Genomic DNA, 15685 nt, shown 5'->3' with positions numbered 1-15685 from the left:
AATGAATAATTATAAAATGGTAAATTATTTTTTCTTCATTTTTAGTGTTAAGATAAAATCCTAATAAAATTGTTCTAATTTTGTTTCTAAATAAGAAGTTATTAAACATCTTTAAAAAAAATGTATTAAAATCTTAATCAACCTTAATTACTTTAAATTAATTTACATTCTTATATGATTCCTAATTATTATTTACAATAGAAAAATATATTTTTCCTTAAAGATTCTGTATTTTTTACATTTTTCGCTTTTTCTACATTTTCTACATTCTTTACGCCTGTACAAAATGTAATGTTTTCATGTAAAATATGCAACCCTGTTTGCAACAATATTTTGACGGAGTATTTGACAGTTCATCTTTGACACAGTGTTGTCGTAAATTTTCCTCCGGGACGACTTTGTTGCGTTTTTCATCCCATTTTAGGGCATTTTCTTAGCATGTTTTAGGCATTTAGGCCTTCCCTTGCAACAAAACTCTCCAACATAGTGCAGTGCGCGATATTTCGAGTAGAAAAACGTGCCGAGGGTAGAGTGTAAGCGAAACAATGTCCTCCTTTACGGAGTCTGCTTTGGTGAAGAAGCTCACGGACCTCAATCCCAGTCAGCAGAGCATCCAGACGCTGAGTCTGTGGCTCATCCATCACAGGAAGCATCATGTCAGTATCGTGAAGACATGGCTGAAGGAACTACAGAAAAGTAAGTATGGGTTTTGTGGCTTCCGGGAGCCCCATTCGGACGTAACCTCAAACAGTGTTGTGCTAATTAAAGTTGAAAGTTTCATGAAATTTTCAAAGTGGCATGAAATTAATGAAATATTGTAATTTTATTTATTTTCTCTGTGTTTTTATTACACTTAAGCTTAGCCTCCAATTGCTATTAAATTGACAAACAGCGCCCTCATTTTCCATAAACATTGTGAACATCTATGGTGATGAATCCTGAAAGTTTAGCTTCTTATACCTATTTCTAACCTGAAATACAATATTTTTATAAAAAAAATTCAGGACTACATTCCTGGAAAGCGTCAGTTAAGAAGTCGGTGGATCAGTTGCAATGCTTCTAAACGTCTTCGTGTTTAATTGTGTCCTTGTTCGAATTTCTTATAATTGTTACAATAAATCGTTTTAACTCAATTTAGTCAAACCCTTTTAAATTATTTTGTTTAACTCTTTCGCGTTCTTTGGGTCATTTGTAGACTCAAAAGTGAAACATTTTATTTTCCCAAATATTTGAGAAACTAATGATTTTTCCAAGTTATGAATGCATCAAATGCGGTGTACCATTCCAGGAGGATCTGCGCGCCATTTACAACATATCGCAAATAGAATTTGTAGAAAAATTGTATAGTGTGTAAAAATCTGAATGGAATGTGAATAAACAATTATTATTTATTTATATTATTTAATTCACAAAATAGAGGCCAAAGAAGACGTTCTGACTGACAAATGTCCTCTAAAAGCATTTACTGAATAAATATCGTGATAAAAAGAGCGCATGTTTCAATATTTCTATGTTTCACGTGGACACGAAAGGGTTAAAACAAAATAATTTAGAATTATTTTAAGACAATAAAAAGACTCAAAAACAACTTAATTCAATTTATTAAATACAGAAATATGCTTTTTTTTAAATAAAATAAAACAAGAAATTAAATTTCTGAAATATTTCACGTGAAACATTGAATTTTTCAAAGCCCTATGAAATTAACTTCCGCCTTTTTGCAGTTTCGTCACACAAAAAGCTGACATTTATGTACTTGGCCAACGATGTGATCCAGAACAGCAAGAAGAAGGGCCCGGAATATGGGTCAGAGTTCTCAAAAGCCCTGGAGCAGGCTTTTCGGCATGTGGCTGAGACATGCAGCAAGGAGGGCAAGACGATCAGTAGCCTGGACAGGATTCTCAATATCTGGCTGGAACGTGGGGTTTATGGGGCAGAGATGATTCAAACGTGGCAGACAGCCCTGCATTCGGCCCCAAAGCCACCCGAAGTGGAGGCAGCACCGAAGAAGAAGCGCCGCACTGAGGAGCATCCACCAAAGTCATCATCGAAACGCCCCAAGAGCAGCTCCAGCAGTGCCGAGAAGCCCGAGAAGCCCAAGGAGCACGTTAAGAGTGAAACGGTGGAGGTTAATGGAACCGTCGAGACGCACGTCACACTGAGCCCACACACACCCGTTGGGGATCCTCCGGAGCCCGAGGAGCTCATCAAGGCGCTCATTGAGATTGAAAATTCCGCCTCCAGTGATGCTGCTGTGCGCGAGAGAATTGCCAATCTGCCCGTTGAGCTGACGGAAGTGTCCACGCTGAGTAAGATTGAGGACAAGGAAGCGGCTCACAAACTCTCCCGCGAGGTGAATGATGCTCTAAATTTATTAAATGAATACAATGCACGCCTCTGCACGGAAATGGAGGAACGCAAAAAGCTGCAGAACATGCTAAAGGACTTCCAGCAGGAACAGCGTGAGCTCATGGCACAGGCTGAGAGCCGATTAGAGGTATACGAAAATTCCTTTAGAGAAAAATCTCCTTCCTGTCATATTAAAGTCGGTTTTTATCTTGATTTTCCACGTCTTTTTTCTTCTCATGGCCTTGAGTGAATTGTCTACACTTTTCAGTGTAATTTTTGGGCATTTATTTTCCACCCCATTGATTACCTTTTACCTCTTCTTGCTTATCGATTGGTGTAGAGAATCGAGAAAGTCCCAAGTTCACTTACAGGGTGTACCATTTGAAGTGAAAATTGAAATTAAATTTTAATTGCAAAGTAATAAATTAGCGGGGAAATGTTTCAATTAATGTAAATTCAATAAATTTTTAAGAATTTATTTTATGTAAATAAACAAGAATTATTTTATTTTTGATTTTTTAAGATTATTTATGAGTTTTTTTTTTTAATGAAATTTAAGATTAAAAATGTCTTTAAAGTAATTTTTCTTTTACATTTCTTTTTCAATAAAATATTTTAAAATTAATATTTTAGCGAAGACTCTTTAATAAATTACACGTGTAATTTATTAATTCCTCTAACTTACTTTTTGCTTATTAAAAGAATGTTTAGAACATTAAAAAATAACCTAAAGTTATTTTTTTAAATCTTTTCTTCCCAAACAGGAATATACGAAGAAGGTGACAAAGATGAGGGAAGTTCAGAGAGAAATTAGGAATCATTTGAAAAATTTACCGGATCTCACTGCGCTGCCTGACGTAACTGGCGGCCTGGCGCCCCTTCCGTCCGCCGGGGACCTCTTCAACATCCACTAAGGGTCAGCTGGGAAGACTGAAGGAGCTGTTAAAGATTTTTTTTTCATACAGCACGACCACGTGGGAAGAACAAAAGGACTTACGCTTTTTCACATTGATCAAAAACAAAATAAAAAATTAATCATTTTTGTGGTTTAATGCAAAACATTTGAAATTAATTACAGAGAATCTATGTTAAAATCAGAAGAACACCGTGTGTTATCACTGTGAGATTTTTTTTTGAATATTCTGACGAAGAAAAATATTATAAAGAACAAATATTCTGACCAATCAAGTGGATAAAAACGAAGGAAAAAGTGAATAAACGGAAATAAAGTTTCAAATAATTTGTTCAGTTTTATTGCTGTAAAAGTGAAGTGGGAACACTTCGGGAAATTGTAAGAAATTTAGAAAAAAAAATAAATTAGTATATACATGGAATGATTTGTTTTATTTAAAAAAAAAATAATTAAGATATTTCAGGACATTGGACGCCTCAAGACGTCTAAGAAAATTCTTTTTATACACGATGGTGTAATAAATTGATGAGACAACTATCATTTGACTTTTACCCAGCTGGAAACTTTAGGGTCGATTCTTCCACTAATAATTTGATTTTCTTACAATTTCCGTGAATAGATTAGATTAAGTGGATAAAAAAATCTCTAAAGACTTGAATTTTCTTTTAGCGATGAATAAAAAATTTCTCATGCAATCGGCATGGCGAGTTTTCGTGCCAAATTCGGATAATTCCGAAGCGACACGAAGTTGTTTCTCTTAGTTTTGACACTTCAGATCGCTTTCGGTTCAAATGATCAGACACAAAAACCTCGTTGAGCCGCATTTTAATAGACATTTCTCGTCCATCTGTTGAAGCCTTAAATACAGTGAAGATAGTGAATAAAATATGCTAGATCTATGGATCTACAGTGCCTAATAGGTTCAACATCAAACCCCAAAAATAAGTTTAGTTAGATATAAAATTAGCCGGACCGCACCAGTTTTCAACGAATTCAATCAAGCTCGGGATATCGGAGTGCGGTGCCATCTTAGCTGCCACGGTGAGTTTACTCCAGGCGTCCCTGTTTGCCATTCGATGGCTTCTTTGAAAAATAATAGGTTGCCTCGTTATGACCGGATACCCAGATACAATGCACGGTTGATCGGAAAGACCTAGGCTTGATTCATAAAGGTTCCGATCGTCTGTTGGCAATGACTGATCCACTCGTTGATCCATACTAACAGCCAGAACCCATTCTCGCACCTCTTCGTGCAGTTGTAGCTCATTCTTCAGGTGCAAATCCGCTGGGATTGGTACTGAGCTGGGAAAGTCCGTTGCAGCGAGATCTGAGTGATCAACTAGATTCCCTGAACCCTCCTCAATTGCCTCACAAACGTCCAAATAGTGATTTAGGATGACAAAAGCTTCGGATTCTCTACCCATTCCCCGTAGATCCATGCCTGCCTCGTAGAAACCTTTGTCAACGGGAATGATTTCTGTGTAGCGTAGTAGAGCTGTTGAAATCCTAACTCCTAAGGATTGTAGGGCTGGGACTTGTCTGCAGGCTGCTCTTGTAGCATAGTAGTGAGCAATTAGGAGGAGTAAGTCGAATCTGTCGAGAACATCTGGTTCCGTTCCATCTGTTGCACGTAGAACTTGTATCAGCTGATGGAGGAAGGTTCGAAGGTTCTTCCAAACGGATTGTCCGTCTGGTTCACGTAAACCAAGACATTCAACGGCAATGCGGTTGTAGATGTTGAAATTCTGAGCATTGGCTGTAACACCGTGACTTAGGTAGAGATTGAGGGCAGCCGTACAGTCTCCATCGCGGATTAACTGAGCTGCATACAGAGCCAAGTACTTCTGGAGGATAGGACTGCTGTGCTGCTTTGCCTTTTCAATGCATCGCGTCCACTGTCCTTGTTCAGCAAGTAGGTCTAAGGCTCCATTTATGTCTGAGAAAAGAGAGAAGAAAAATTATGATTTACATTAAATCCTAGGCCAAGAATTTTTGGAACGTCTCTATGGCAGGAAATAAATAGATAGTAAAGTCGAGAAACAATAAAGTTAAACATTATAGCATCCATTTTGAACTTACTAATACCCTTCACAATTTCCCGAAAATTGCAAAAGTTAAAGAAAACTCTTAATTTATCATACCGAGAGAAATGCAGCATGAATAAACTTTCAATGTTTAAGTTTGGCTTCAGCACGAGAATATTCTGTTACGTCTTTTGCTTACTCACAAAGTGTGCAAAATTTCCCCACAATTCCCACTTGCAAATACTCACCAATATCAGCCAGCTGCTCAACATTTCCATCATTCTTTAGTCGGCTTTTCTGCTGCTGCTCAACGTAGGTAACAAGTTGAGAATCAATTTCTTTAGCCAGTCGTCGGGCTTTGGCCCAATTTTCGCTCTGAATGAAAACATCAACTGCCTCCTTGGGCATCTCAGCGGCAAGATAGAGCTGAGCTGCTGGACCTATTTGACCGTGCTCAACCAATCTGGGTCCTAATTCACGAGCAACTTCAACGGCATCACTTCCCTCGAGAAATTGATTGCAAATTTCGGCTGCACGGATAATGGCACGTTCCTCAGTTACGCGATCTGCATTGGATGCATTTATCTCAAGCAGGCAGTCTGCGGCTTTCCTGAACTCCTCATTCCTAGCATGTTCCGTGGCACGAGCTAGAAGAGCTTTGGAGTCAGCCGACGACGAGGCTCTTGCTTCCTTTTGCTGCAACTGCTGAATCTCATTCACAGCAGCTGGAAGATACTCCTTGGCGATTCTAATGGACAGATTTCCTTTGAATTACTTTGCAAGATTCTAAAAAAAGACAAATTCCTTACCTTAGAGCATCAATCCACATCCCATACTCCTTGTAATGCTGAAGAACTAAATCAGGCCGTTCAGCTCTGATCATCAAGGCTTCGTACTCGGTGTAGTTTCTTGCATCAAGCGCAGCTGCTGCTTGATTCGTTAGGACTTCATTAACAGCTTCCGGCACGTAGTTTTCAGCAACTTGTAGAGCACTCTTCCAATCTCCACTATGACTGTACATCAGAATGGCCTCTCGAGGTTTCTGGGCTAAAATAAATTCCTTCTCAGCTTCATGGAATTTTCCTTCATCCTCAAGCGCCATTGCCATGCGAAGGTGAATTTCTTCACTGGATTTCCCAGTAATCCGACAAAGCTCCAGAGCAAAGTCAAATTGACCAGCTTCACAGGAGAACTGTAGAGCACTGTCTAGGAGACCCATCTTTGTCAGGAGCCTAGCAGCACCTTCTATGGGTAGAGATTTAGCCCACATAAAGGCAACTTGATTGGAAGCTCCTTCTCCACCTTTTTGCTTTGCCACTCTATAGGCATCCTCCCACTTATTGGCTGTGCAGTACATGTGAACAACGGACTTCCAGTCTCCTCCTGCTAGAAAATGAACTTCGGCTTGTTTGTGCCTGTTCTTGGATTCAAGCTGCCTTGCCAGATGAAGATGCGTGTTCTCCAGAAGATCCCTATGGTATCGCTCAACGAGCCTAATCATTGCATCGTAGTGCTCCAACCTCTTGTACATAGCAATAGCAAGGTCAGGCTCTTCAATGGCAACCAAGACTTTTTCGGCATCTTTAAACTTTCCTTCTTCCTCAAGCTTAACTGATAAGTCTACAAACATCTTCTTTGCTTCCTGTTGATCTAGGTACTTTTCAGCTATCTCGTAGGCTTCCTCCCATTTCCCGTGTTTGTTTAGAAATTCAACAGCTTCCTTATAGAGTTCTGCTCTTACCAGGAGTCCTTCAGCTCCAGAGATATCTCCTGCATTGGCAAGATGCGTTGAGAGTTCCAGAGCGTACTTTTTGATCTCAACTGGATCGTCAAGGACTTTAGCTATTTGAACGGCCTTCCGCCATTGTTTTGCTGCAACAGCTGCCTCTAGAGCTTTCAGTGTAGCTCCTGCTTCGATGTAGTGACTAATTGAAGCATCCATCTGACGCTTAGACACTAACCAATCACCCCAGTTCTCTTCCAAGTTTGTTACATCATCCGGAGCAACGTATCGTGCTAAATCTATAGCCCTTGCATAAGCTCCTGCTTTCTTGTACATACTCAAGGCAACATCTGCTTTGTCCATTTTGTGTGCTAGATCTCCTGCTAGTTCATAGAGTTCTGATTTTACAAGAGAAGCCGACACGCGAGACATCAGTTCTTCATTTTGGAGCAAATACGTCCGCTTCAGGGCTAACCTTGCAGCTTTGGCGGGCTTTTTTGCTTTCAAATAGAGCGTCATGGCTTTGTCGCAATCCCCTCGATCTTCTAAAACTTTTCCAGCTTCTTCTTCTTGTCCTGAAAAATTTTATAAGAGCCTTTGAAGTTTTCTTTAAAAGAAAAAAAAGATTTCTGAAGAAAATGTTCTTACCAGAATTGAGAAGATAAGCCATTTGTGCTTCTTCAAGCTCCTTAAGGCCATGATATCCTCTTCTCTCGGCTAGTTTTATAGCATCCGTCCACCTTCCCAGCTTTTTGTACATATCCAGTGCGGACTCAATGTCCCCCTGTTCGAGATAAATTCTCTCAGCTGTCCTCAAATCTGCATTTAGAAGTGCCAAACGTGCTTGCACTTCGGCACACTCGAGCCCAGAGCCTGGTTGATGCTCTTCCTCATATTTGTCGGCAATTTTAATTACTTCCGCCAGGTAGAAGGTTTTCGATGCATTTCCCAGAGCTGCAAAGCATCGCTGTGCCACCTGTGCCAATGTGGATAAAATTGAATTGATTTTAATTTATAAATTTCAACACGTCGTTTTATGATTTAATTGCATGACTAAATACTACCCCATCCCATCAGCCCCCAAATGAAATATTTTAATTAACTTGTATGAAAATTATTAATAAATCTAAATAATTCATCTGACTATGTCCGCGCTTTATGTTTATCATAAAAGTATGTACGTACTATGTATTGATGATTCATTGTTAATAAAAGCTGCGTGAATGATTGAAATTAATCCCACAGGGATCATTGAGGTTTTTTTTTAATTAAAAAATGATTTATTGTTGCATGTAAATGTAATATTTTAAAAGGCTTTAAATGCTGATATTACGAAGATGCAAAAAGAATATTTAATTGCAAAATTAAATGGATAAATATGGATTCAAATTACATTGCATTTGATACAGCATTTGCAGCATAGATTTAATTGGAGGTATGCATGCAGGTATATTCACCAAGGGGTTGATATATGGGGGAAATGAATGTGAGGAATAAAAAAAAAAAGTTCTTGCTTCGGCAGAACATATACTAAAATTGGAACGATATGCTCCTTTCATTGGACCAGAGCCCTTCTGTGGCATTGCAGAGTGCTCCCTAAAAAGGGAACTCAACACATGGTTCGAAACTAGAACATCAAGTCTATGGACCCAAAGTCCTAGAATGAGACAGGCTAAAGAGTTTATGGTAGAATCCTCAAACTCTAAGTCCAAAGAACTCCTATCATTAAATAGGAAAAACCTAAAAATCCTCACAGAGCTGATGACAGGTCATTGTCGTCTAAGAAAGCATCTGTACAACATCAAAATCTCACAGAACTATACCTGCAGATTCTGTGAGATGGAAGACGAAACGTCTAGCCACATTCTGTGCTACTGTGAAGCACTAATGGGCAGAAGACGTAAATTTCTAGGTGCCTATGTGTTAGAACCACATGACATCTGGAAAATTAAGCCAAATGGTATCCTAAGCTTTGTTAATGGCTTGGAACTGTTTGGCTAATAAATATCAGATTATGATGATATTCGGGGACCCACAATAAGCTTGTTTTAGCTGCAGTGGATTGGAAACGACCTTAGTCGCGGCCACCCCAAACAAATCTGAATCTGAATCTGAATCTGAGGAATAAAAAAAGTATTCTGAAATTTAAATTTTGGAGAAAATCTGTAAGTTTTTGGAATAAATAGTCGAAATTATTGAAATTTTTTGTGAGTTCTGTGTACCGAAAAAATCAATTAATATTTTCAAAATAAAAAATCTTTTTTGAAAATCTTCGTACACTTCATACGGCACTTTGTTTAATTGTTTGACGTTTCTATTATAACATTTAAAGTTTCTTTTCTAATACTTTTCATTAATTTCAATGTATGACGCCTTTTTATAGCCTTTGAATTTTTTTTTTGTAATATTTGACGTTTCTTTTATTCGGTTGTCGTTAAAAATTTACATCGAACGTTAGAAAAAGAACATCAAATGTTTGCGAAGAAATATCAAGTCATATTATAATTTTAGAAAACGTCTTTGGTTTATATTTGACCCTATTGAAAACATATCTGCAATTTTTGCGCTGATTATTCGTAAATATTCAACGAAATACATAAAATACTAATCAGATAAACACCCCTTCGATATGCACTTAATTGAAAAAGCCCAAATTAATGCAAAACGGCGTATCATTTACAAAATGCATTTCCCAGAAATTTTCCAAATGTTTACGATTCACTGAAACTTCTCTTATCACACTATTTTCCGGAAAATGTATCCATATTAAAAAAAAAACAATTGAGCAGGAGTTGGGTGGAAAAACTCACAGTGCCAAGGTCCATTTTTATCTCTGGTAAAGACAATCGATTTTCACAGGCACTAACAGGGAGATATATCGCATGGAACGTGCCCCTAGATGTCCATGGGCTATTTGTTAGTCATCATTGTCTCCCCCAGAGTTTGTATGGTGGAACAATCATGTGTAGCTTTTCAAAATAGCTGAGAGGGATATTGTTGCAAAATATTGCAATTTAATTCGAGAGCTTTTTTTTGGAGAGTTGAACATGGAAATGTACTCTCGGTGTGCTTTCTATGTTTAAACATACAAGAATTTTCCTGTCGGGAGTTTCTATTTCTGGTTTATTGATATCTGTTCAGTGGAATTTATTTTTTATTGGATTTTAATGAATAACTGGCGTTTCAGAAATAATGTATTGCAGGAAGAATTTTTTACGGGAATAGATGAATTGTTCCGTCCAAAAAAAATTGAAGGATTTTTTAAAGTAATTAATTAAAAAAATAAGTTTTGATTTACCCTCAAGTTTTTCTCCCGTAGCGCAATGTTAGCTAAGTTATGCCACATGGCGGTAGCAGCTGGACGATCTCCTAGGGATTCTAGGAATAGAACAGCCCGGCCAAAATCGCTATCATTGACTGCAGTTCCAAATTCAACAAGTCCTTCATCCAGCGCATAAACATGGTTTGTCGCACCCTCAGTTGTATGAACTTCAGTCTTCCCATCCTCACGAATTACATCCAAAACCTCTCCACGGATAGGCAGGATGGTCACATGCTCTGGCATATCAATATTGTACCAAATAACCAAATTTGAGTCACTCTGTGCCACAGCAACGTCACTCTGAATGACCCATTGGACAAATGAAACCTTTCCCAGAAGGGTCTGCTTACGGCTTGAGGCTATATCAACGAGCATTAGTCGCATCTTTTTGTCCCGGAAGAGGAGCTTATGCCCGGTTTCATTGAGTTCGATCCAATCAATTTTAGAATCATGCGAAATCTGAGTGATTGTAGTCTGAACAACAAGGTCCACAACACAGATTGTCTTCATATCCAGCAAGTAAGCTAACTTTTTGTTGTCCCTTGAATTTCCTCTTTCATTCAAACGAACAGATATTACATGCGGATTCACAAATTCCGTTCGAACGGATCCTAGAATGTAGTGATCCCCGTACTCAATCAATGAAAGCTCTCCAGCATTGAAAACTAGACAAACGTTAGGATTCTCAAAGTAGAATTTTTCATGTCGTCCCGATGCAGTCCAGGCTACTTCACTCGTCAGTCCCCGGGTAAGATCACAGAGGATCAAGGATTCTTCGGTTCTGGCTACAAGGTAGCTATCCTTGCCCATGATCCGTACATCATCAATCTCCATTCCTAGGTCAGATTCAATTGACAAAGTTTCCGAAGAATCCTGAAGGGATTTCAGAAGGATCTGACTTGGTGCTACGAAAGTTAGTTCAAACTTGTCCTGCCAAACAGTTCGCCTTAAAACTGATTCAAAGGTTAGTACAGCACCACAGAGGGAACCTAGCGTCAATCTGGAAGTTGCAAAATCGTGACTTTAACTAGGCCTACTTAATATATGTTTTAGGTAGTCTACCTAGATCCATCTCGCTTCCATGCTAGTGCTGTTACTGAATATAAATTCCGTATTTCCTTGACAGCAGTTTCATTCCAGGTATTTTGTCTAGAGCTCCAAGTATAGATTCTGACCCGATCAAAGCTTCCTACTGCTACGGTTTGTCCATTAGGGCTAGAAGCACCTATCATGAACTCCCGTTCCGAATCGTCTCTTGAGAAGTCAAAAATACGGATTGGTTTGCCCTTAAATCGAAGATAGAAAAGAAATTTAGAAGAATAAAACTAGCAGACTACGGTTAAAAAGTAGAATAAAAAACTAGAACTAATAACTAGGATTGAAACTAGGACTAATAACTAGGATTGAAACTAGGACTAATAACTAGAATTGAAACTAGGACTAATAACTAGGATTAAAACTAGGACTAATAACTAGGATTGAAACTAGGACTAAAACTAAGATTGAGAACTAAGACTAAAATTAAGGAATAGAATGAAACTAGGACAACAGTCTAGGACTAAAAACTTGTTAGAATGACTTTCATGAATATCCAAATAAAAATAAATTCACCTGATCATCGTAGAACGTGACTTTACGATCAGATCCAGCTGCCATGAACCCCGTTATGGTCCAAGCCAGAGCAGCCGGAGACACAGAGTGCTGAACAACTCTTCCTGAAACATCTCCAAATTCCTCAACAACAAAGAAGCGTACAATTGATCCATCTTCATGACCACTAAGTACGCCTGTTCCACGTGGATTAGGCACCACAGACACCGTATAGCTTTCCGCAGCATACATATTCTGAGACTTATTGCTCTTGCTATGCAAGGCACGTACTTTACCATCCTCAAGGCCCGCAACAATTGTTCCGCAAGTAAGCCAAACGAGGCATGTTACAGACACTGGCTGTGGAAACTTATTGCAGATGACTTTCTTCTCATTCCAACCCTCTCCTAGTTTGTACACGAAGACAATGCAATCACTCTGAGCCACAGCTAGGCGTGTGGAGTCAGGGCTGAAAGCCAAACCACGTATTACGTACGATGCCTTCCCATTTGCTGGATCACTTGGCTTTGTGGAGAACTTATCACGACGTTCTCCATGTTCGTCAAAGAGTAGGATCATGCGGTCTGCCGTTCCAATGGCGAGCTTTTGATTGTTTGCTGACCAACACAGAGCAGCCACACGATTCAGCTTATCCTGAGCCTCAACGACGGTTTTTAGGAATTTCAATTGCATTTTTTTCTCAAACTTTTCACTTACAACCACTTACTAAAGGGGAGAAAAAAAAGAACTTCCAATAGTGGTTTGTTTGTTGCGTACAGAAGGGTTGCCATGGAGGCGCTATTGAGACTCTCACGTTTCCAAGAGTTGCGAAAGCATGAGCATTGTTGGGAAATGAGTGGGGGATTGAAAAGAATGCTATATGTTAGAAATCTCAGGGGTGTTTCAACATCCAATATGCGCCCTTTGAGGTTTATTGAAAGAACAGAATGTTTCCTAGAAGGAAGATGAGGATTTGTTCTAATTTAATTAATAAGTTGAGCATTGGAATGCTTTTACAGGAATGAAACTTCCTGTTGAATTATACATAGAGCTATTTTAACATAATTAAAATGGAGCTTTATAGAGTTTCTCTGGAATTATCATCCCTTATTTGGAGAATTTAAATATTCTTCTCACGTTATCCTTGAAATAAGTATTTGATTTTGCAAAATTAGAAAATTTATAATTTGAAGAATTGAGGTAAAAATTTGAAAGAATTTAAGCTAAAAATATTGATATGTATAGTGCACTGCACATATCTACATTAATTTGGTCCTTAAAAAATATTTTTCAATAATTTAAAAATTTAAAACATTAAAAAATCCCTTCGTAGACATAATTTAGTGAAATACTTTTAATTTTTCCCTTTCAGCGTTCTATGCTGATGCAGAAAATTTTATAAAGAAGGCTAATAAAAGTGAAATTTATGTAATTTTCTGATAAAAAATTTAATAAAATTTTTTCCTAAACTTTTCAATGTTCACATTCATCTACTAAAGAGCTTTCAAACTGAGCTAAAAGCTCAGAAAAATGCAACAGAAAATTGTCAGAATAAACAGAATAAATATGCTGCTAAACATACGAAAGAATCCTTTGAAATGCAGAATTTTAAATTTTATCTAACATTTTCTCTACGTGGATATTTGTAACTCTACTCTTGGCGACTTGCCATGCATATTACATGCTCTAGGAAGACTCAGCACCATACAGAATCTCCCAACAAAGTAAATATCATTAAAGTTACAAAAGAGAAGGCTAATTGGTCGAGAGCTTGACTCCAGATGCTTCCACAGTCCTTTAGCTTTCTTACAAACCCCAAAGGCCACAGTTCATTTACTCAAAATTCCCCAACACCAAAAAGAGACTTCCTAAAATAATTAAGTTCCTTTCTCGGTCCGAAAGTGTGGGGAAATTATTTTTTATTCATTCCCTTTTAAATGCTTTTGCTGGTGCAAAGTGAATCTCTTAGTTTTTTATTTATTTTTTCTTTGGGGGTGGGGGGGTCAGGGGACATACTATGGATGTGAGAAAAAGGGGGCTGTATGTTGATTTGGAAACAAGTATAATGTTATTGTATACGGGGAATGTAAAGAAAATGTGGAAATTCTTGAATTCTCTATGTGAAAACCATAAATCGATATAATGACGCGCATGTCACCTGTTGATGCCAAAAGAGACTTTCTGTGTACGAGATGAAGATGTGCGAGGAAAAGCTCGGAAAATGCCAAATGTTTCGTTTTTTCTTCTTCCTGCTGCTGGATCACTTTTGAACATCCTCAATCATTCAGCATTTGTTTGAGACTGCAGATGAACTCCTCTGTGATGTTGATTGAAATGTGAGGACAAGAGAAAGCGGAACATGTAGCAGTGTGTGGAGGACTTTGAGGAGAAATGGGAGAAGGGTGGTGTGGAAAATGAAAACAATCCTACCCTCGTGCTGAGAGGATGAGGGCTATACGCTTGGAAGAGAAGCTGCAAAAAGAGAGGAGCTATGGACTCATTTGCTGTGGTCTTTTTATAGCCCAAACTCGCAGGGTTGTGTTGAAAGGACGCGATTTATTGGTTTCAACTATATTTTATCTTTTTAAAAGATGAAATGTTTGCCTGTCTGTGGCAAAAGAAATCTTCCGAAACCGCTGGGACGATCGTGATCAAGGGGTGATCATTTGGCGAATCTTAGAGAATCATTCGAATTGTGGTGAATAATCCGAATCTTGGTGAATTATCCGAATCTGGCGAATAATTCGAAGATCCGAAGATTTTCATTCAGATAGGCACCCCTTATACATTAGGTTTACACAGTGTTATAAGACGAAGTATATGATCAAAATGTAAAAAAGTAACAAACCTTGGGTCTTATTCTGCGACCAAGAAACCCTTGAAATTCGCTTGAAATCTTGAAATTTCAGTACAAAATTCAAAGATTTCAAGGGTTTCTTGGTCGCTGAATTAGGCCCCTTAGGTTCCCACAAACTAAACAAAATAAAAAAAACACAGCCAAAAAACATGTTTTCTTAATTTTATTTTTATTTGTCCATTATGGGATGTACTTTGATACGTGTACTTTCTTCTTCGCATCCTTGATCAGGACCCTCCTTGATAAAAGAAAAATTCAAGAATATTAATTAATTTTTTTAAAATTAAATTTATACTCTGTACTATATACTGTCATTATGAATGCTGGACGCCTAGACGTTATTTAGACGTCCTTTTTTCCTCCGTCACTTTGACGAAAAAAGCTTCTAGAGAGCTTCACAATTCATTTTTGTTTTATTTACTTTGCACTTCCACACTATAAAATTAGGAATTAGGAAGTAGAAATTCTATAATGGGACAGACTGATATCAAGGCTGTGAGACGAAGTATATTACCAAAATGTAAAAAAAGTAACAAACTTTATATAGGATCTCCAAAAGTATATTAAAAGGACTATGATGATAAGGGTTGAAAGCTTTGGGAAATAAGCGTATGTACTTTATTTGACGAAATATCCACTCCCTGGAGACGACCAGGAAAGTGAAAAATTATTTAAGGATTAGCGATATTTATTTTTTGAATTCAATAAAAATATTATTTTTTAGCTGTGATTCTTTCTTAAAAGGCGTTGGCGTTGGCTGTGATTCGGTACGTGAGAAAGCCTTCCTCAAAATTTGCCCATCCTCAATTTTCCGCCAATTTCACATTTCACTGACAAAGAAAGAATCACAGCCCGTAAGTTTTACTTACCGTTCTTTCGCTTTTTACTGTTCCATCTATGCTATATT

At 38.0% G+C, this 15685-nt stretch overlaps 2 protein-coding genes across 2 annotated transcripts; one reads left to right on the top strand and one right to left on the bottom strand.

Annotated features, from left to right (window-relative positions):
- The first annotated feature begins 341 nt into the window (after nucleotides 1–341).
- Nucleotides 342–3683, top strand: LOC129792493 (regulation of nuclear pre-mRNA domain-containing protein 1B). The gene is made up of 3 exons (XM_055831586.1): nucleotides 342–696; nucleotides 1725–2497; nucleotides 3114–3683. The coding sequence occupies exons 1-3, from the start codon at nucleotides 546–548 to the stop codon at nucleotides 3261–3263; spliced, it is 1074 nt and encodes a 357-aa protein (XP_055687561.1). The 5' UTR covers nucleotides 342–545; the 3' UTR covers nucleotides 3264–3683.
- LOC129792500 (intraflagellar transport protein 172 homolog) lies at nucleotides 3381–12614 on the bottom strand. Its single transcript, XM_055831597.1, has 7 exons — nucleotides 11943–12614; nucleotides 11394–11617; nucleotides 10308–11331; nucleotides 7658–7985; nucleotides 6096–7584; nucleotides 5535–6034; nucleotides 3381–5198 (listed from the first exon to the last, which is right to left on the bottom strand). The coding sequence occupies exons 1-7, from the start codon at nucleotides 12612–12614 to the stop codon at nucleotides 4210–4212; spliced, it is 5226 nt and encodes a 1741-aa protein (XP_055687572.1). The 3' UTR covers nucleotides 3381–4209.
- Nucleotides 12615–15685: the final 3071 nt, after the last annotated feature.

This window comes from Lutzomyia longipalpis, chromosome 3 (genome assembly GCF_024334085.1).
Source record: "Lutzomyia longipalpis isolate SR_M1_2022 chromosome 3, ASM2433408v1".
Lineage (NCBI taxonomy): Eukaryota > Metazoa > Arthropoda > Insecta > Diptera > Psychodidae > Lutzomyia > Lutzomyia longipalpis.
This window is presented reverse-complemented; position numbering and strand designations above follow the sequence as displayed.

Excerpts from the sequence above, each read along its gene's own strand:
- LOC129792500 (XM_055831597.1), bottom strand. The coding sequence starts at position 12,614 with ATGCAATTGAAATTCCTAAAAACCGTCGTTGAGGCTCAGGATAAGCTG. Across the intron at positions 11,618-11,942 it reads TCACGTTCTACGATGATCAG|GGCAAACCAATCCGTATTTT; the intron begins GTGAATTTATTT and ends CTTCGATTTAAG. Across the intron at positions 7,585-7,657 it reads GGCTTATCTTCTCAATTCTG|GACAAGAAGAAGAAGCTGGA; the intron begins GTAAGAACATTT and ends AAAATTTTTCAG.
- LOC129792493 (XM_055831586.1), top strand. The coding sequence starts at position 546 with ATGTCCTCCTTTACGGAGTCTGCTTTGGTGAAGAAGCTCACGGACCTC. Across the intron at positions 697-1,724 it reads GCTGAAGGAACTACAGAAAA|TTTCGTCACACAAAAAGCTG; the intron begins GTAAGTATGGGT and ends GCCTTTTTGCAG. Across the intron at positions 2,498-3,113 it reads AGGCTGAGAGCCGATTAGAG|GAATATACGAAGAAGGTGAC; the intron begins GTATACGAAAAT and ends CTTCCCAAACAG.